A 20,761-nucleotide genomic window follows, 5' to 3' on the forward strand; every position below is an offset into this window, starting at 1 on the left:
ATCCCCGCCCCCCCAGACTCGGCACCTGAAGTCCGGTTCTGACCCCAGAACCTCGCCCGAGACTTCAGGCCACGCCTCTAGATTTAGATCCCGCCCTGCTGGCTCAAGGCTGGGTACCTAGACCCGGAGTCCTCCGGCAGGCCCTGAAGCATCCTCTGCCCGTAGCCCTGACCGCCCCCATCTCCTCTCACCCGCCAGGACGCGCCCTGCGGTGGGCTGCGGGCCTGGGAGCCACCGTGCCGCCCTACGGAAATCCGCGCATCGACGCCCAGGAGGCCAGAGCCTCGGAGTCCCGGAGCCCACCAGGGACCGGTGATTGAGGGGGATGGTTACTCACATGGGAGGTGTTGGAGCAGTCTGTGGCAGGAATAGTGGACTGGGGCCTGGAGGAGGGGGCCCGTGACCCGGTTCCCACCCCCATCCCCAAACCCCAGGCCCAGAAGAAGAGGAAGGGGAGGCCTATGAGGAGCCGGACAGTGAGGAGGGCTCCGAGTTCTACGAGAACGACTCCAACCTTGGGCAGGACCAGCTCTCCCAGGGTAAGACTGCCCTCCCTCATCCTCACCTTCTCAGCTGGGGTGGGCTGTGGGCCCTCCCTGGATCCCCCTCCTTCTCCACCAGATGGCAGCGGCTATGAGAACCCTGAGGAAGGGGTCGTAGGTCCTGAGGATGAAGACTCCTTCTCCAACGGTAATCTGGGGTACTCGTGGGGCCTCATACACTTGGGAGAACCCACAGGGCTGTGGATCCCCTACAGGGCCGGAGTGGTCCCTGGAGTTCTCTTTTTTTGGCAGCAGCTGAATCTTACGAGAATGAGGATGAAGAACTGGCCCAGCCAGTTGCCAGGACAACAGGTGTGTGTGAGGATGGTCACGTTCCTGCGGGGTGGATGGGTGGTGGCGGTGGTGGTGTGTGTGACGCGAAGGCCGGGAGTGACTTCCCTCTTCCTTCTCCAGACTTCCTGAGCCCCCACGGGTCAGCCTGGGACCCCAGCAGGGAGGCAACCTCCCTTGGTGAGAAGTGCTTGGGACCTGCCTGTCTTTGTCCAGATTGGGTTGATGTGGCCTCAGCTCTAATGTCAGGCCCGACCTTGACCTTGGTTCTGACCCCAAACCCAAGCCCAATCCTGACCTTAGATTTGGCTCCTAACTCTAACCTCAACACTGACCCCAATGCCCAACACTGACGCCCAGTATTCACCCCATCCCTCATCATCAACATCAGCCCCAACCCCAATCCAGTTCCAGCCTGGACTTTGACCTCCAGCTCACCTCAGCCACAATGCAGGCCTCACCTTTGACCCGAGCTCTCTCTACAACCTCCTCACAACTCTGACTTTGACTCCTTCCAATTCCGTTCTTCACTTTTTCTCTGACCACGACCATAATCTAACCACACGTGATCAAACCCTACAACAAACAAGGGCCCAGAACCTGATGCTAACCCTGCCACTCCTTCCTAGTACAATATTGTTCAAGCCTTCCACTTTCCTCTGCCCCTAAGACTCCCTCAGTATCTTAGGCTGCACTTCCCTTCCCCAAGCCCCCGGCATGGCTCCCAGGCTTCCAACTCTCCATCCCCTGGCCTAGCAGGGTCCCAGTCCTACGAGGATATGAGAGGGATCCTGTATGCAGTCCCCCAGCTCCGCTTTGTTCAAGCCCAGCCTGGTCCCAGTCATGAAGAAGGTGGGTGCTTCTCCTGCTGTCTCCCATTGTCCTCTGAGGCTTCCTCCCTCCCAGCTGACTTTCAGCTCCACTTATATCTTACTCCTTCCTGGTCCTGACCAGATGCAGACTCTTATGAGAATATGGATAATCCCGATGGACCAGAACCAGCATGGGGAGGAGGGGGCCACATGGGCACCTGGAGCAACTAGGTGATTCCCTTCAGGTGAGCTGGGAACTGCCCTCCAAGGATGGGAAAGAAGGAGGGAGATGAATAGGGATGGAAGTGGGGTGCTGGCTCCTAGACTGCTCCCCATTACCATTTCTTCTGCATAGCATGGGCCTCCTCAGGCCCCTGAGATCCACACCTGACTCTGAAATCTGGGGACCCCAGCAGATGGCGCCAGCCTCTGGAGCAGTGTTACTCAGGACGCGTGTATCTGTGTACACACACAGTGTACACAAGCGAAACTTCGGCCCCCTTTGCACTCCCCAAATAAACTCAGTGAGCTCTTCCAATCCTGTGACATAGTGCCCTTGTGTGGGAGGGGAAGGGAAGGTGAGGATGCGTGTATTCCCATCCCCTCTTGAATCCAGCGGAGGAGGGAGAACTGCATCTCCGGAACCACAGGGCCTTTTCCCACCTGGGGATTGACCTGCACTCATCTCTCTCACTTGCCTGCCATTCCCGCCAGCCAGTCATTCAGTCATTGTTCATTCAGCAGTTGTATTTGTGGCGCCCAGTGAAGATGAAGCAATCCAGGAATTGGCAGTCATCACTGCCATTTATTGAGCATCTACTATGCTCTAACATCAATGAAGGCATTAATCATCTGTTATGTGCCAGGATTGTATCAAAGTATTTTATGTATATTTTAAGTGTGTGTATGTTTATATATATTAGCTCATTTTATCGTCACAAACAACCCTGTTTCATAGATGAGGAGACTGAGGCAGAGACCCTAAATTACATGCCCAAGACTTACCTAGTTATTAAATGTTGGGGTCAGGACTTGAACTCTGGCCATCTAATTCCAGACCCTATATCATTCTTGACACTCTCTCTTCCTAGGTGCAGTTGTGTAGATGGAAAACTGAGGGTTAGAGAGGCCAAGTCATGCAAGTAGCACTTCACAGAGCTGAATCCAGAAATCTGGCTGCTGTTCTAGCCATGGTGCCTACTGCCTGGTAAACTGCCTATGATATAAACCACAAACACAAAGACTTCAGAGCTAAAAGTCTCCAGGCCCTGAAACCATTATGTAGCAAGCTCTACCACTCCCAAATTCCTGCCTGTCTCAGGCTAAGGTGGACTCAGTCATTGATAGTCTTGGTGTCTTCTGCCTGGTCTCCCCAGTTCCAGTGCTCTTCTGAAACCCAGGACTGGCATCTGAAACCTAGTCCCTCTCCTGCTCCAGAAGTTTCAACGCTCTCTGTAAGATGGTCTAGACTTTTTCAGTACCTATATTTTTATTTCTAGAATTCCTTTCTTTTTTTTTTTTTTTTTTGCGGTACGCGGGCCTCTCACTGTTGTGGCCTCTCCCGCTGTGGAGCACAGGCTCCGGACGCGCAGGCCCAGCGGCCATGGCTCACGGGCCCAGCCACTCCGCGGCACGTGGGATCCTCCTGGACCGGGACATGAACCCGTGTCCCCTGCATCGGCAGGCGGATTCTCAACCACTGTGCCACCAGGGAAGCCCTAGAATTCCTTTTCTTAATGTACCTGTTCTTTCTTCATAATGTCCTGTGTTTGTTTTTGAGACTCTATTCCTTCTTTATCTCTGAACCTTTCAGACTTACTTTAACTGTATTAACACCATTATGATGTGCCAGGCATTGTTCTAATAAATGCTTTACAAGTAGCAGACCATTTTATCTTCATGACAATTCTATGAGGAAGGTACGCTAAAATTATTATCACCTTAGAGCTGAGAAGACTGCGGCACAGAGAAATTAAATACTTCAGTTGCTAGCTGACTTTAGGCAACTTACTCAAGCTCAATGACCCTCAGTGTTCCCAGTTATAAAGTAGCATTAGGGAGGAGGCGATTATCATCATCTGTACAATGGGTGAAGCCTCCCATGGTGTATCACCATGGAAGAGTTCTTTGACTTCTTTGTGTTTCTCCTGCGGGAGTCCTTTGCCTCACTCACATCTTCTGGGGCCAGCTTGCTTTGGCTTCTGCCACAGTCTTACAGGCTACTCAGGTTTCTGACCATTTTATTTAGAGCAGGCTTTTGCCCTAGGGGTTTGGTCTGACTCCAAGCCCATACTCTGGTGACTCTGGGGATTCTGATTTCCTGCCGTGACTTTTTCCAAACTGCATCCCAAGGCCTGTGGATGGACTGTTTTCCCCTCTGTCTTCTGTGCCCAGGAGAGACAGTCCTTTCTCAGCTCCCAGCTTTGCACATGGGGCTTAGTTTCAGCAGCCAGATTTCTGGATTCCATCTCTGCTCTTCCTGGGGCCTCAGCCTTAACCTCTGTCCCCATGGGGACATTAAAACTCCAATCCTAGGGATCCCAGCATTCCCATGCGCTGCCCTCTCAATGTTGTAGCTTTGATTTCCTTCGTTATTTCTAGAACCAGGGAGATTCTGTCCTGCTTTTGAGCTCAGGTATCTATTAAGAAAAAGAAAAGAAGGAAAGCGATGCCTCTTGTTATATTTGCATAGTGTATGTTTGGAATGCAGGGGATGGGAAATGAACCTTCAGCATTTCCTTGGCCTTCCATCTTGGACACAGTCCATGTGGCAGAAACAAAATAAAAAATAATAATAATAAATATCCCAGATCTAGCTCAGGATTCACACCCTGACCTGACCTTACCCTTCAGCTAATGTAAGCTTTCCATATTGCCAAAGTCCCCACCATTCCCTATTGCCTTTCACCCAGTCTGCTTCATTCATGTAGGTCTCCTGCCTGTGCCTGAATCATTTGAACATGACACTCCTGGTGAAAACATCCTACCTTCTCAAGGGTGAATCCATGTCTGGGTCTTCTCTGTGCCCCTGGTACCCAGCCAGGGGATGGCAGAGATCAGGAGCTCAGGAAATGAGTGGGGAAGGAGGAGTGAATGAAGGACTGTGCCAAGTCCTGAGATTCAGGGGCCAGAGGCTGGAGCTACTCCTGTGAGCTCTGCTACCCAGCGAAGTCTTGGGAGAAGATGAGGAACAGAGGTGTGCTAACTCCAGCCCAGTGCTCTGGAATTAGACTACCTGAGTTTGAATCCCAGCTCCAACCCTTTCTGGCTGTGTGACTCAAACTCTCTGTGCTGCAGTTTCCTGGTCTGTAGAATAGGGATAATAATGATAGCTACCTTAGTGAATCTTAAATGAGATGTAAAGCACATGACAGTAGCATAGTAGGCACTCAAACATTAGCTATTATTATTATTTGGCATTTATTAAGGGCCTACTGTGCCCCAGGAGCCAGAGGGCACACAGAATATTTGGATTAGGAACTCCTCCAGTGCAGGGACCTGCTCAGAAGAAAGCCACACTCCAAAGCTTCACAAATTCCCACCCCATGACCTGCTTCTTTGGCAGGGACTGGATCACTTATAGTTCCTGAACAAGATTTAGGGAGAAGGAGGCTTGAGAGAGGTTTCAGGCCCTCAGGGTCACCCCTAGTTTGCAGGGGCCTCCCAGGTAGGGACCGAGGCTGCAGAAGGGCTTTTGGTGTAACCTCTATGCTTCCAGCCTTACTATAAAGAGTGGATGAAGAGTTCCCAGGGCTAGGAGGTCCTTGGAGTCCACTCTGCCAGGTCCAGAGTCTTTGTTCCTTGGGGAACAGCCTCACCTGCTGGGGTTGTGTGCTTTCAGTCTTGACCTTGGCTGAGTCTACTTGGAGCACATGAAGTGCGGGCTGAGTTGGGGTGTGTGTTTAGGGGATATCAGTGTAGCAGAGGAGGGGGATGGGATGGGATGTGGGTGGTCATCAAGATGCTGTACTGGGGGAATTTCCCTGGCAGCGCAGTGGTGAAGAATCCGCCTGCCAATGCAGGGGACACGGGTTTGAGCCCTGGTCTGGGAAGATCCCACATGCCGCGAGCAACTAAGCCTGTGTGCCACAACTACTGAGCCTGCGTGCCACAACTACTGAAGCCCGAGTGCCTAGAGCCCGTGCTCCGCAACAAGAGAAGCCACCACAATGAGAAGCCCGCGCACTGCAACGAAGAGTAGCCCCCGCTTGCCGCAACTACAGAAATCCCGCGTGCAGCAACAAAGACCCAACGCAGCCAAAAAAAAAAAAAAAGATGCTGTACTGGGACTTCCCTGGTGGCGCAGTGGTTAAGAATCTGCCTGCCAATGTAGGGAGCACGGCTTTGAGCCCTGGTCCGGGAAGATTCTACATGCCACAGAGCAACTAAGCCTGTGCACTGCAACTACTGAGCCTGCGCTCTAGAGCCCATGAGCCACAACTACTGAAGCCCGACGCCTAGAGCCCGTGCTCTGCAACAAGAGAAGCCACCGCAAGAAGAAGCCCGCGCACTGCAACGAAGAGTAGCCTCCACTCGTCGCAACTAGAGAAAGCCCGCGCGCAGCAATGAAGACCCAACACAGCCAAAAATAGATAAATAAATTAATTAATTTGTAAAAAAAAAAAAGATGCTTTACTGGATGGATGTGTGAAGTACAAGTTATGTGAACGCTAAGTGTGTGAGAGACAGGTGGTATTGGGTGTATGCTGTGTGGATGTTATGTGTGAAGTATAGTGTGGCGTGTATAGTGTGAGGTGTCAGGGGAGTGAAAATTAATAAAAGGAAACCTCACTAAAATGGAGTCTGAAGGGGGGGCTTTCATGCTGTGCCACTTGTCATCAATTACAGGAAGGACTGTCAGTTAAAGACCCCAACAGAAGAATCATGGACAGGAAAGAATCATCAATTACAGGTCCCAACAGGAAAAGATGTACATTAAATCTCCTAGAAGAAATCCACTACCCGAGCAACTCAGGCAATGAGAAACCATCATCACCCTGAACTTTCACGTTTCTCCAATGGACTTTCCTTCAAAACGACCCCTCCCAATGTCCTCCCTTTTCTCTATAAAATAACCTTCTTTGTTGGACTCGCCTATGGCTTTCGCTAAAGCTTCCTTGTCCCAAATTGCAATTCCTCTGCTATTCCTGAATAAACCCATTCTTGCTGGTAGAATAACTGACTTTTATTTCTAAGGCCAACGGGGGTCATGCAGTTGGAGGCAATATGGGAGGTGTGAAGTGTAGGAGGGGTGTGTCTGTGTTAGCGTGCAAGTTCGTGTGCCCAATGCACAGTGAGGCCAAACAAACCAAAACATCGAGGTTTGGAGCAGAGAAAGGTTTATTCAGGGCTCTGCGAGGAGACAGGTGGCTCCTGCCCTAAAAAGCCTGGAGCTCCCCAGATGGTTTGGGCAAAACATAGTTTTAAAATTTTATTTATTTATTTATGGCTGCGTTGGGTCTTCATTGCTGCACACGGGCTTTCTTTAGTTGCAGCGAGCGGGGGCTGAGCAGGGGCTACTCTTTGTTGAGGTGCGTGGGCTTCTCATTGCTGTGGCTTCTCCTGTTGCGGAGCAGGGCTCTAGGCGCGTGGGCTCAGTAGTTGTGGCTCACGGCCTCTAGAGCGCAGGCTCAGTAGTTGTGGCGCACGGGCTTAGTTGCTCCACGGCATGTGGGATCTTCCCAGACCAGGGCTCGAACCCGTGTCCCCTGCATTGGCAGGCAGATTCTTAACCACTGCCCCAAGTCCTGGTGGGGGGTTTTCACATCTGTAAAACAACTTAGGAAGTGTGCATCAAATATTGTTATCTAGGTATCAATACTTCAGAGAGGAGCTAAAGCAGAAGATATGGGGGGAGGGCCTGTCCCAGGAAGGCCCCATAGGGTCCTGATCGGTTACATCTGTGCTGCGTTGGGGTGCATGTTGTACAGGAGTTGTGGATACAGTAGATGTGTGGAGGATATGTAGCCTCTGAGGTATGCAATGTCGTTGGTGGGTGTGTTGGGGAAATAAAATGAAAAAACAAAACCTTCTTCCCACCCAGAAAACCTCTACACAGAGGTAGTAGAGACAGAAAACAGTTTTATTATTATTTTTTGAATATTTGAATTTTATTTAATTTATTTTTTATACAGCACGTTCTTATTAGTTATCTATTTTATACATATTAATGTATATGTGTCAATCCCAATCTCCCACTGCATCCCACCGCCACCCCACCCCACCACCACCCTCCACCGCCACTTTCCCCCCTTGGTGTCCATACGTTTGAGAAAACAGTTTTATTATTGAATAAGCATTAAACAGAATGCCAGGCACGTTACAGGCAATCCCCTGAGAGATGGGTTGCAAAAGCAGAAAGAAATCTCACCATTTTATATAGCTAAGCAGGTACCACCCATTATCCTGTTTTCAAGATAAGTTTTCAAAACCCATATCTTGTTTTCAAGATAAACAATGACTAGGCCTCAAGTAAGAAGACTTGACATTACCTTTAGGCACACGTAGATCATCCTAACTTTATCATGGTGATTGGCTTTTATCCAAGGGCAAGACAAACTTATGACATCTTTATTTTTTTTCCTAGAGTCTGATTTATCTAGTTTCGTTTCTTTTCTTTTTTTAAAAAATTTTTATTGGAGTGTAGTTGCTTTACGGTATTTTTGATGGGAGGTGGTTTTGTATGTTGCAGCAGAGCCTCCATGAAGTTACGCTGTTATTCTCCCGCTGGAGCTGGGAGATGGGGAGATTGGGAGCTATTTCCCCTGATGCTTGCATTTCAAAAAGATGGCTCCAGAACTTATTTACAAAAGAGGAACAGACTCACAGACATAGAAAACAAACTTATGGTTACCAAAGGGGAAAGGGAGTGGGGTGGGGGGTGGAATAAATTAGGAGTTTGGGATTAGCAGATACAAACTACTAAATATAAAATAGATAAACAACAAGGTCCTATTGCATAGCACAGGGAACTATATTCAATATCTTGTAATAAACTATAATGGAAAAGAATCTGAGAAAGAAAATATATAGAAAACTGAAGCACTTTGCTGTACACCAGAAACACAACATTGTAAATCAACTAAACTTAAATTAAAAAGAAAATGTCTCCCAGGTCCTGGAGTTCTGAATTATGAGACTGGCAAGAGGCTTAGTTAGCCATTACAAAGATTTACATACATTTTTTTTTTTTTTTTTTTTTTTCCCCGGACACCCCTGCATCGCAGGCGGACTCTCAACCACTGCGCCACCAGGGAAGCCCTACATACATTTTGAAAAGTTCCAAGAAAGAAATTCTGAAAGAAAAGGGAGAAGGGGGAGAAGTCACGTCCCTTATTTTCAACAGGGAGAATTAAGCCTCTTACTTTTCACTTGTATTTGCCCTTCCAGGTGTTTGTGAGGCGGGCTGTGCTTAGGTGTACGTTGTGGGAGGGTGTTGCAAGAGTGTATGTTGGGTTGACTTTGCCCGAGAAAAGTGTCTGTCGGGACCTCCAGTGTGAGGGAAGGTATGTATGCTGTCGAAGGTTATGCGGAGAGTTGCGCGGTATTGAAGTGTTGGTTCAGGGTCGTATTGTGCGGATTCTGTACGTGAGGAGGGGTCGTGTGCGAGGGGTCGGCGTCGAGGGGAATTACTCAGCCCACCAAGCGGCTGGGGGAAAGAATAAACGGGATACCCGTGAGGTCTGCGGTTTCTAAAAGCAATTCCCAGCCGGACTCCTTCCACTCTAGCCTGAGGGCTTGCAGACTACAATTCCCAGGATGCCCCGCTCCTCCACCAACCAGGAAAAAGACTCTCTTCAGTGGGCGGGGCTTGTAGAAGGATGGTCAGGCCAATGGGTGAGCCGGGACGAGTCGAAACCTACGCCGATTGCGCCGAGGCTGATTGGAATCTTTGGCGCCTTGGTTTCAGTGGTGAATGTGTGATGGGCGGGTGCAGCGACCAGTGAAAAGGCGGAGAGGTGGATCCGGGGGGTGTGGGCGGGGAGAGGTGCTGATTAGCAGGCAGTTCACCCAATGAAGGGCGGAAGCCGCTGGAGGGGGCCAGGCGAGTTGGCTAGAGGCGGGCGACTGTGGCAGCCGGGTGTGTGCCATGGCGGAGCCGGTGAGGAAAAAGGGCCGGCGGCCCACCGGCGGCGGTGTCGGCCGAGGGGCTCGGGGATCCCGGGGCGGCCGTGGCCGGCGTCCTGGCGCTCAACGATCGCCAGCCCGGCGCACCCTGGACTCGGTACTTGTGGACTTGGTCAGCGACAGCGATGAGGATGTCTTGGAGGTCGCAACGGCGCGGGGCGCTGCGGACCCGGCCGAGGTCCCGCTCCCGGAACCCCCCGTGCCGGCCGCGCCCCGGGACGACAGCGACAGTGACAGCGAAGGGGCGGACGCACGGCCGGCTGAAACCCCTCGGGTCTTGGTCAGGCGGCGGCGGCGGTTGCTGCTGGATCCCGAGGAGGCACCGGCGGTTCCAGTGTACTCCGAGAAGGTGCACGCGGGTCCCCGAGAGGGCTAGCGCGGAAGGGCTGGGTTTAGAAATGTTGAGGGTAGGGTTCTAGGATTGGTCTTGGGAGACTGAACGGAAGCAGGGGCTAGGAGCCTTGGGGGCAGGGTTCCTGGGGTTTCCGTAAATTGGGGAGGTGAAGGGGTTTGGAGTGTGCTGGGAGTTTGGGATTCCCAGGAGCTGGAGTGTCGGGGGTATAGAGAGCCTAAGGGTTTGGGATCCCTGATGGTTCAGAGAAGAGTTGAGGCTCCTAGGGCTGGGATTTGGGGCATATTGGGTTTTAAGGTTGGGGCCCATTGCTAAAGATCCAGGAAGATGGGGACTGGGGTCCATGGAAGTTCAGAGAGAACTGGGGGCTCCAGGAGCCTGGAGTCCCCACGTGGTAGGGTGAGCTAGGGGGCTGAGATTCCCAAGGATTCTAAGATAGCAGGATGGCTAGCAGCTTCGTAAAAAAGGGGAGCTAAGCTTGCATCCTTACAGTGCATTAGGGAAAGGGGTGTCGGAGTCAGAGTACTCATTTTTTTAAATTGAAGTGTAGTTGATTTACAATGTTGTGTTAATTTCTGCTGTATATCTTTTATATTCTTTTCCATTATGGCTTATCCCAGGACATTGAATATAGTTCCCTGTGCTATCCAGTAGGACCTTGTTGTCCATCCATTCTATATGTAATGGTTTGCATCTACTAACCCCAAACTCCCAGTCCATCCCTCCCCCCTCCCCCCTTCCCCTTGGCAACCACAAGTGTGTTCTCTATGTCTGTGAGTCTGTTTCTGCTTTGTAGATATGTTCGTTTGTGTCATATTTTAGATTCCACATATAAGTGATACCGTACGGTAGGGTACTACAATTTTGGATCCTGGGGAAGCTGAGCTCCTGAGTCCCTGTGGGAGGGCTGTAATGTCTACATCCTTAGGGAGGACTTGGGAGCTGGAGGAGGAGGCCTGGGTGTGAGGGAAGAATCGACCCCAGTTTTCTCTTTAAGTGGAGGGAGGATTTGGGACTGATCTACTTTTTCTTTGCAGGTGAAAAGCAGCCTCCACCTCATCCCAGACCACACGTCCCTCCTGAAATTCTGCCCCCCAGAGACTGAGGAAGGTAAGGGAGGGCTTCTAGGGAGAGGTGCCCAGCGCTGGCCTCTTTGAGGAGACTTTCTGGAGTTTACATCCCTGCAGTTAGTTGTTTCCTGAGGCTCAGGGGAAGGACATGGGAGAGGCGACTCCTGCATCCTAGCCAGAAAAAGCTCCAGTCCTGAGAGGAGCTGGATTGTTAACCAGAAGGCACAGAAAATGCTGTCAAAACACCCTTCCGCCAACTCTAATAGGCATAAGAGTGAGCTAATATACAGATTTCCAGGTGCCAGCCCCAGAGATTCTGATTCTGTAATCCTGGGAACAGGGGAGGGGGAAGTGTTAAGAACCTGTAACATCTTGTTACATCTTCGACAAGTGTCTTGGGAACACTCTGGAGCCAGCAGGGTGTTATTTGAATCTTTTCAGGGCTGCCCAGCCTTTATTCTCCCTCAGTGATGTGATTTTTGCAAACCACTCAAGGGCAGTGAGTAGGAATCAAGTCTAATAGGGAAGCGATCCAGTGGGCAAATGCAGACCTTGGACTAAGACTTTTGTACCATGAGGGAGTATGGCAGGGTGATTAAGAGCTGATTTGGGAACCAGCGGGCCTGGTTTGAATGCAAGTTCTACCCCTTAGTAGCTGTGTGACCTTGGGTGAGTTAATCTCTCAATGCTTCAATTTCCTCAGCAAAATGGGGATAAAAAATGGACCTATGTCAAAGGATTCTGGTGAGACTTAATTAAAGAGAATATATAGAAAGCCCCCTCTTGGGCTACATATATGGTTTGCATATATGGTACCTGGAACAGAGAAGTACAAAGGCACCTCTGTCCTTGCCACTCAAAATGTGGACCCAGGAATGTTGGGTATCTTCCAGGAGTTTGTCAGAAACGCAGAATCTCAGGCCTCTGGCAGCTACTAGGACAGGATTTCACAACCTCGGTGCTACTGACATTTGGACTGGATCATTCTTTGTTTGGGGCTGTCCTGTGCCCTGTGGGATGTTTAGCAACATCCTGACCTCTACCCACCAGATCCCAGTATCACACCCCAGCCCCTTCCTCCCCTCATTGTGACAACCAAAATTGTCTACAGACATTGCCACATGTCCCCCAGGAGGCAAAATTGCCTCTGAGAACCACTGATCTAGGATTCATTATCATTGTTTTGTATTCACAGTAACTATCTTATGGTTAATGATGATCGTGTGGTAAGCAAATGGAAAAAAGCTTCTGTAGTTTAGAATATTATACCTGATTTCCTTTTATAAGATATTCAAGTTAAAATGAGTGATTTAAAGAAAGATATTAGGACTTCCCTGGTGGCACAGTGGTTAAGAATCCGCCTGCCAATGCAGGGGACACGGGTTCGAGCCCTGGCCTGGGAAGATCCCACATGCCGCGGAGCAACATGTGTGCCGTGCGCCGCAGCTACTGAGCCTGCACTCTAGAGGCTGTGAGCCACAACTGCTGAGCCCACATGCCACAGCTACTGAAGCCTGCGCGCCTAGAGCCTGAGCTCCGCAGCAAGAGAAGCCACCATGATGAGAAGCCCGCGCACGCAACGAAGAGTACCCCCGCTTGCCGCAACTAGAGAAAGCCCACACGCAGCAACGAAGACCCAACGCAGCTAAAAATAAATAAACTTAAGAAAGAAAGAAAGATATTAAATAATACAGAGATATGGCAAAATATGGCAATGACATACGGATGAAATTTGAGAAATGTAGGCTCAGAAGGCCTATACTTACCTCTTTACCTCATTCCCTCCCTGCCCCACACCCCCTCCTCCACCCCAGAGTCACAGTCTCTCTGTGCCCACCAAACTGAGTATGGGAAGAAAATAAGAGAAATATTAGGAAAAAAAACCATCCTTTGACATTTGTTTTAGTGTATGTTTCATAACATATATACTAGTATGTCCCTGTATAGTAAGTAGTATATGTGTATTAAGTAAATACCTATTTTCCGGGTTGTGTGCTCAGTGTTCTTCATTTGTGGGGTGCACGTGATCAAAAGTGAGAAGAGCATGCTTCAGTTGGGGTGAGCCACTTTCCGACTGTCCACACTCACCACTGTCTCATGCCTTAGCATGAAGTTCTGACACTCTCTTGCTCTAATCTGTCAGGCTCCAGTTCATTCTTCTCTCTGAGGTAGGCTTTTCCCTTTTGACTCACACCCCTTGAGCCCTTCCCCAGTGATTGTGTGTGTCTGGGGCTCCCTTAGTCTCCTCCTTTCTCAGAACCTTCTGAAGCCCCTGACTTGTCTCTCCTTGGCCTACCGCTGACCTCTCTTGGCTAACCCTTTCCACTTCCTCCTGCTCTGTCCCCAGAGGTGGACGTGGCAGATTCCAGCAGTCTCCACGCTGAGGATTCCCCACGTCCCAATTCTCCCTGGAAGAAGAAGCTGAGGAGTAAGGATGGAGAAGAGAAGAAAGAGATGTTACTGTGAGTGAGGCAAGGGCCCTGGGGCCGCTGGAGCAGAAAGGGAGTTGGGGGGGCTAGGCTGAGGCAGGCAGAACCCTTGGCTGGCTCCTCAAAGGGTAAGGAGAAGGACGGAAGGAGTCTTGAGGCTCAGGTGAGGAATGAAGCTCTTCTTGGGGGAAAGAAGAGGTGAGCCCCATCAGAGGATGACAGCGGGCCCTCAGGACCCGCCAGGAAGCGGAGATTTCAGCTTTGTGTCTAAGAAAGTAGTGATGCAGGGGTGAAGCATGTGGCTCTGCAGACTGCCCTGTGGTTCAAATCCGGCAGCTGTCTCTTAGCCAGCCTCTCTGTGCTTCAATTTTCTCTTCTGTAAAATGGGGATAATAGTGGTACCTGGGTCAGAATTTTGGGGTAAATTAAGAGTTAACCCTTGGCCGATAGTAAGTGCTTGGTGTCATTTGGATGTTATCAGACATTTACCTGGGAAGTAACTTATCTTAAAAGTTAGGCATTCTCCTCCCTCATATTTGGGTCATATAAATATAAAAATTATGACTCAGGTTTTCCCTGTCCTTACCTCCCCCTGTCTTCCCATAAGATGGATGTCACCGGAAGATGCTCTCTCTTGATTCTCCAGGTACCCCTCTGGTCCCCAGGGGTCCCATGAGGAGAGGTGTGGGGCTGGGGTCTCACCTCTTTCTCCATCCTGTCCCTCTTTTATCTCTACAGGGTTCAGGACACCTCACCTTTGCCTCCACGTCTGCCACGGACCAACAGCAGGAAGCATACTCGGGCACTCCAGAAGTTAAGGTACCAAGGGCAGGGGACTCTGGGCTGGGGTGGAGAGGGGCAGGGTGGAGGGGGCCCACCCTGACTGACCCACAGTTCTTTCTGCACCCCAGAGAGGTGAACAAGCGCCTCCAAGATCTCCGTTCCTGCCTGAGTCCCAAGCAGCCCCAGGGCCAGGACCACCTGAGCCAAGAGGATGAGGTGGTCCTACTGGAGGGGCCCACTCTCCCAGAGAACCCTCGGCTCTTGCCGCTCAAAATCCAGTGCCGGACTGACCTGGTCAGATTGCCCATCAGAATGGTAAGTGCCTGAAGAGCCTGGGAGAAGGGTCCCAGGAACTGTCTGTGGAGGGACTGTGGTGTCTGGGCAGAAGGGACCGTGGCTTCCTTTGCCCATCCTGCTGTCTGGAGCTGCCCAGCGCTTGTTCAGCCCTGTGCACCTTTGTGCTCACTCTTCCCCTTGGGAGATTTTTTTCCTCCCTCTCCCCTCTCTTTCTGGCAAACTTCCCACCCGTTTTCAAGGCTCCACTAAAACATCCTAAGCAGCTTTGCTTGGTAGCCCCTCCCCAGGGTGCATCCCCCGCTCTTTCCTTCCCTCGGACCCTGTGCTTCCCTCTTGTGCTTGCTCTGACTGCCTTGGACACCCAGATGTCACTTGGTCATTCCGATCCCCGCTAGCTTCCTGATGAAGGCTACTCTTTTTGTAGGGATGACTCCAATTCCAAAACAAGAATGATAACAGGAGTGACCATTTATCGAGCAGTAACCATGCATCAGGCAAGCAACTAAGCCAGGGCTTGTGAACTGGCAGCCCATGGCCTTATCAACTGTGCTTCTTCTTCTTCTTCTTTTTTTTTTTTTGCCCCTGCTGTGTGGCATGCGAGATCTTAGTTCCCTGACCAGGGATCGAACCCCCTGCATTGGGAACGCAGAATCTTAGCCACTGGACCATTAGGGAAGTCCCATGCTTCTTCTTCTTTTGTGCTGTACGGTGCTTTTATTTATTTATTTTTTTGGCTGCACTTCACGGCATGCAGAACTTCCCCAACCAGGGATCGATCCCGCACCCCTTGCAGTGGAAGTGTGGAGTCTTAACCACTGGACCCCCAGGGAAGTCCCATGTATGACTCACATGAACATATGAGTTCATCGCCAACCTTTGCAATGGGTGATTTTGTACCAGGGTCCAGATTTCTGGTTTCTCTTAAATAGGAAGATATAGTACCTGGCCCATATTCCTACATGGTACCAATCTGCTGGAACTGCGGAACAGCTGGCCTGTTTAGATGGGGCGTATCCGGTTCTGGTTGGCCGCAATCCCCACCACTCCCTTTTCTCTCCTAACTCATGGCTCCTTCATGTCTTTGTGTCACTTGCCTGAACCCCTTATTAACATGATTTTATTTTATGCCTTGCCAGGTAAATATGGTGGAACTCACAGATGAGGAATTCAGCAAGTAGTTAAGGCCAGAAACTGGGGGTGGGTGGGGGGAAGCACATCAAGGCAGGAAGGCCTCCTTCACTTCTTGTCCCCCTCCCAGTCAGAGCCCCTCCAGAGTGTGGTGGACCACATGGCCGGCCGTCTTGGGGTGTCCCCAAGCAGGATCCTCTTGCTCTTCGGAGAGACAGAGCTGTCCCCTACCGCCACCCCCAGGACCCTAAAGCTTGGAGTGGCTGACATCATTGGTGAGAGGAAGGCAGGGGGGCTTGAGGAGGCTTTTGCCACAGGGAGGGGATATGGGAAGAGGCCCAGAGGGGACCCTGCTTCCAACCCCCGCTTAGGCCTGGCTTCCCGATCCTGCCCCCCACAGACTGCGTGGTGCTAGCAAGTTCTCCGGATGTCGCGGAGAAGTCCCACCTGCTCCAGCTGCGGGTGCAGGGGAAGGAGAAGCACCAGCTGCTGGAAGTCTCGCTGCCTCGAGTGAGTGGGGGAGTTGGCTCTCTGTGCCCCTTGCCCCGTGCTCTGTGGTCTCTCGTGTCAGTGGGTGGAGGATGGAGTCACTGCCCTCTGTGGTCTTGGGTCCCCACCCATCCTAGATAGTGGAAAAAGCCCAGTGTTCAATTTCCCTCCCACTTCTGCTGGGAGCCTGGCTCTGGTCTCCTAACTCCTGGTTGAAGTCAAAATCACCCTTGGACAGTAACCAATAAAACCCATCATAATTACAAAAGAAGTGACAGTCCCTGTGCTAAGGATATTTACTTCACATTCAGGATATTATTGAGTTTCACAACAATCTTATATGAGAAAGCACTGTTGTTACCCTCATCTAACAAATACGGAAGCCAACCTCTATAGAGGTGGAGTAACTTGGCCGTATTAGTTTCTGAGAGCTGCTATAACAAAATACAACAAACTGGGTGGCTTAAAACAATAGAAATGTATTTCACAGTTCTGGAGGCTACAGATACGAAATCAAGTTGTCAGCAGGTGGGACGAAGTGAGAGAGTGGCAATGACATATATACACTACCAAATATAAAATAGATAGCTAGTGGGAAGCAGCTGCATAGCACGGGGAGATCAGCTCGGTGCTTTGTGTCCACCTAGAGGGGTGGGATAGGGAGAGTGGGAGGGAGACACGAGAAGGAGGAGATATGGGGATATATGTTTATGTATAGCTGATTCACTTTGTTATAAAGCAGAAACTAACACACCATTGTAAAGCAATTATACTCCAATAAAGATGTTAAAAAAAAGATATATTGGACAGAAGAGGGGAATATAGCCATTATTTTATAATAACTTTAAATAGAGTATAATCTATAAAAATATTGAATCATGATGTTGTAAACCTATAACTAATAAAATATTGTAAATCAACTATAAAAAAAGAAAAGTTGTCAGCAGGGTCATGCTCCCTCAGAGACTCTAGGTAGAATCCTTCCTTGCTTCCTCCTAGCTTCTGGTGGTGGCTGGCAGTCCTTGGCTCACAGCTGCATCACTCCAGTCTCTGCCTCTTTCCTCACATGACGTTCTCCCTGTGTGTCTCTCTGTGTGTCTGTTTTCTCTTATACGCACACCAGTCTCGAGTATGACCTCATCTTATCTTGATAACATCTTCCAAATGAGGTCACATGCACATTTACCAGGGGTTAAGACCACAAGGTATCTTTTTTGGGGGACACAATCAACCCATAGCACTTGGCTAGGGTTATACATCCATTTCAGTGGGAGCGCCTGGCCCCCAGCTTGGGTCAGAAGCCAGAGCCCGGCTGGCTTCCTCCTTGTGATTCATGCCTCCATCGTAGGTGAGGAGACCGGCTTTGGAGAACCTGCCTGACCCACAGCCAACATCCCAGTCCTGGGCTCTGTGGCCCAGCTCCCTAGAGAGGAACCAGCTTGCTGCTGGCCTCTTCGGCCAGTTGCCTTTCCCTCCGTGGGCTCTGACTTGACTTGTCCCCTTGTCCTCCCTGTCGCAAGTCCTCTGTCTGTCCCTACAAGTTCTCCTCAGCCCCTCTTTTCAAATTCTTACATCCAGTTTTTCCTCTCCATCCAGGATTCTCCTCTCAAGACCCTCATGTCCCGCTACGAGGAGGCCATGGGACTCTCGGGCCACAAGCTCTCCTTCTTTTTTGATGGGACAAAGCTTTCAGGCAAGGAGCTGCCGGCTGACCTGGGCATGGAATCCGGGGACCTCATCGAGGTCTGGAGCTGAAACCCCACTCCCTGTTTAGAGGCCCAGCTTGGACTTGGGGAGAGCGGCTGCCCCCTTTTGGCCCCATAAGGGCTAGCTGAAACTGAGGTAGAACTTATCCTCAAGCTGAAGCAAAATCAAGGAGTGATCTTGGACCACCCTCGCCCCGCCCCGTCAACCCTGGTTTCAAGCCGTTAGCTACCTGATTAGTTGTATGGTGGTCCTTGCTGCCCTGGGAGGACTGTGGCTCCATCCACAGGGTGTGCTGAGTTTTGCAGTCCCCTGGGACATGGAGAAGGTATCCCTTACCCTCACCCTTTCCCCTCCACCATCACCCTTTCCTTTACCGAAATGTCTCTTTTATGAGACTGCTCCTATTGAAAGAGTGAGTTGAAATCAACATGAAATCCCTGCTATGGGATTCCAGGCCTGGCATTTATGCCACGTCCAGGACCAGCAGTGGCCTCAGTGTCATTGGGGGGTGGGGGTGAAGTTTGCTTGAGGCACATACAGGGGTGTGGCTCCTCAGCCTGCAGGAAACTAGATGATCGAGCTCACACGTGTATTAGCTTCAGCAGAGGCAGACGATGGGTTATTCTTTTGAAGAATATAGTAGATTCTCAGGCTTGGGTGTCTTCCTCACCCCAGGACCCTTTCAAGCCACCTTCCTGATGCACACACATTATTTAAGGCATAATTGAGCACCTTGAGCCTTTTGGTTTTGGATCTCAGGATTCCAGTCCACGCAAGGCTTCTCTGGTTTTATGGCTTTTCCCCTTCACTCCATCCTCTCCCGTAAGCGTCCATTTTAATGTGTTGATTACATGTTTTTGAATGTGAATGTATCCTTGAAAAATGCCACGTTGTATGTGTGAATATACTTTTTCCCCATGTAGTGTCATGCTGTAGATCTTGTGCTGTAGCTTTTTTCACTCAACATCACCTTTATTTCTTTGAACTGCTCTGAGGTATTCCATGGTGGGTGTCAACTGCATTTTGCTTACACACTTGCTAAGTGGTGGACACCTGGGTGCCTCCAACTCCTCAGCATGAACATCTTTTTATGTGTCCCCTTCCATATTTTGTGAAAAGTTCTCTGGCAGAGGTACCCAGGACGGGAGTATGGGTCGGACAGGTTAATTTCTCTATTTGTTTTCAGAATGGTCATTGACTCTCCCACTTAAAGCTTCCTGTTTCTCCTCATCCTCACCAGCACTTGCTACTGCCCAGCTTTCTAATTTTTGCTAGTCTGTTGGGTGTAAAGTGGTGCTGTATTTTAATGTACATTCATCTGATCACCAGTAATTTGGGGAATTTCTTTATATACCTGTCAGCTTTTCTGGTTTCCCTTTGTGTGAATTGCTCATTTTCTCATGGGGGCTTCCTATCTTTTTTCTGTTTGTTTACTCTCAAAAGTTCTTCATATATTCCTGGGCAGTTGCAAAAAACTCTCAAAGTGGCACTTGTGTTTGTATATTCAGGGGTGTCCTTCACTGAACAGAAATTCTTAATTTTAATGTAGATAAATTAACTATTTTGTTATATCATTTGTTGCTTTTTGATTTCTTATTTAAAAGTAGTTAAGATATTTTACATTTTCTTCTGTTAGTTTATTAGCTTTTCTTTCACATTTAGGCCACTAATATCAGGCTGAAGTCCAGCCAGTACACACTGGTATGTGCTGGCATCTGCTTTGCATGGTCAAATATTTGTTCTCATTGGTTAATGCCAGGCTGTACTGGCTGCTGAAATGTTTGAAATTTACCTTTGTCTATGAGATCCAAGTTTTAGTTTCACCATATAATGAGCCAGTTTTCTCAGCACCGTCTACTAATAAAGCCATGAATTTTCCACTGATAGGTGGTATAATTTTGGCAAAAACATATCACTCTCTTTAAAGAGTTTTTTGTTGGAATGTGGTATTCCTTTGAACTTACAATGTGGGAAATAGAGAAAGAAAATTTTTTAACATTTAAATAATCCGTGATATGGTATAACTCTTTTTCAGATATTTTATGTCCATTAATAAGTCTGAACACATTAAAATTAAAATATGTTCAATCTCAACAGAATAAATGGGAGTACATTCAACTTGTGTATATTTGAGGATTTCTGTCTCTCTGTCCTTCCCGTGACCACCCCCTCCCCATGACCCCTGTGGCTGAGACCGTTTGTTGTCCCCTCACACCTATTCTTCCTCCCCCCAGGGTAACAGAACCCCTGGTTTTTAGCAAAGCACAGAGAATTCAGAACGAAGACAGTGCTTGCCAGCCTCCACTGTAGCCAAGTGCGGCCAAATGCCAATTCAGAGGAAGGTGCGCGACTTCCAGGACACGTCCCTAAGCGGGCAGTGTGTGCCCCTCTCTTTGGCTTTCTTCCTGCTGCTCACTGGAAGTGGAGCATCCCTACTGACACAAGGTGACCTTGGGGAAGGAAGCCATGCAGGGCAGGACAAGGAGAGAAGGCGCCTGGGTCTGAGCTTCCATGCAGCGTCTTACCAGCCCTGCACTACTGACCTCTGGGCTTTGGCGTGAAGGGGAACTTCCTGTCTTGTTTAAATCACTGCTATCGGGTGGTATTCCCTGGTGGTCCAGTGGTTAGGACTTGGCACTTTTACTGCTGGGGCTCGGGTTCAAAACCTAGCCAGGGAACTAAGATCCTGCAAGCCGTGTGGCCAAAAAAAAAAAAAAAAAAAAACAATCCGTTG

At 49.7% G+C, this 20,761-nt stretch overlaps 2 protein-coding genes across 10 annotated transcripts in view; both read left to right on the top strand.

Moving 5' to 3' along the window:
• CD19 (CD19 molecule) overlaps window positions 1-6,806 on the top strand; it is a 10,405-nt gene extending 3,599 nt beyond the window's left edge. For 2 of the 9 annotated variants that reach the window (XM_024744444.1, XM_024744449.1), the window contains exons 8-15: window positions 199-312; window positions 435-539; window positions 622-690; window positions 795-854; window positions 957-1,013; window positions 1,590-1,685; window positions 1,788-1,890; window positions 2,001-2,198. In XM_024744444.1, coding sequence (XP_024600212.1) covers window positions 199-312; window positions 435-539; window positions 622-690; window positions 795-854; window positions 957-1,013; window positions 1,590-1,685; window positions 1,788-1,876 — 590 coding nt within the window. In that variant the 3' untranslated portion in view covers window positions 1,877-1,890; window positions 2,001-2,198. Of the gene's footprint in view, window positions 1-198; window positions 313-434; window positions 540-621; window positions 691-794; window positions 855-956; window positions 1,014-1,589; window positions 1,686-1,787; window positions 1,891-2,000; window positions 2,199-2,736; window positions 3,069-6,493 lie in introns of those variants that run through there. The other 7 variants (XM_024744451.1, XM_024744446.1, XM_024744447.1 and 4 more) reach the window with 7 other exon arrangements.
• Window positions 6,807-9,614: 2,808 nt separating this feature from the next.
• On the top strand, window positions 9,615-20,145 carry NFATC2IP (nuclear factor of activated T cells 2 interacting protein). Its single transcript, XM_024744625.1, has 8 exons — window positions 9,615-10,121; window positions 11,162-11,234; window positions 13,542-13,656; window positions 14,362-14,442; window positions 14,535-14,721; window positions 15,962-16,106; window positions 16,232-16,341; window positions 17,917-20,145. Exons 1-8 carry the CDS (start codon window positions 9,735-9,737, stop codon window positions 18,073-18,075), a joined length of 1,257 nt encoding a protein of 418 aa, XP_024600393.1. The 5' UTR covers window positions 9,615-9,734; the 3' UTR covers window positions 18,076-20,145.
• The last annotated feature ends 616 nt before the right edge of the window (window positions 20,146-20,761 follow it).

Source organism: Neophocaena asiaeorientalis, unplaced genomic scaffold, assembly GCF_003031525.2.
Source record: "Neophocaena asiaeorientalis asiaeorientalis breed wild unplaced genomic scaffold, Neophocaena_asiaeorientalis_V1.1 scaffold91, whole genome shotgun sequence".
NCBI classification, from domain to species: Eukaryota; Metazoa; Chordata; class Mammalia; order Artiodactyla; family Phocoenidae; genus Neophocaena; species Neophocaena asiaeorientalis.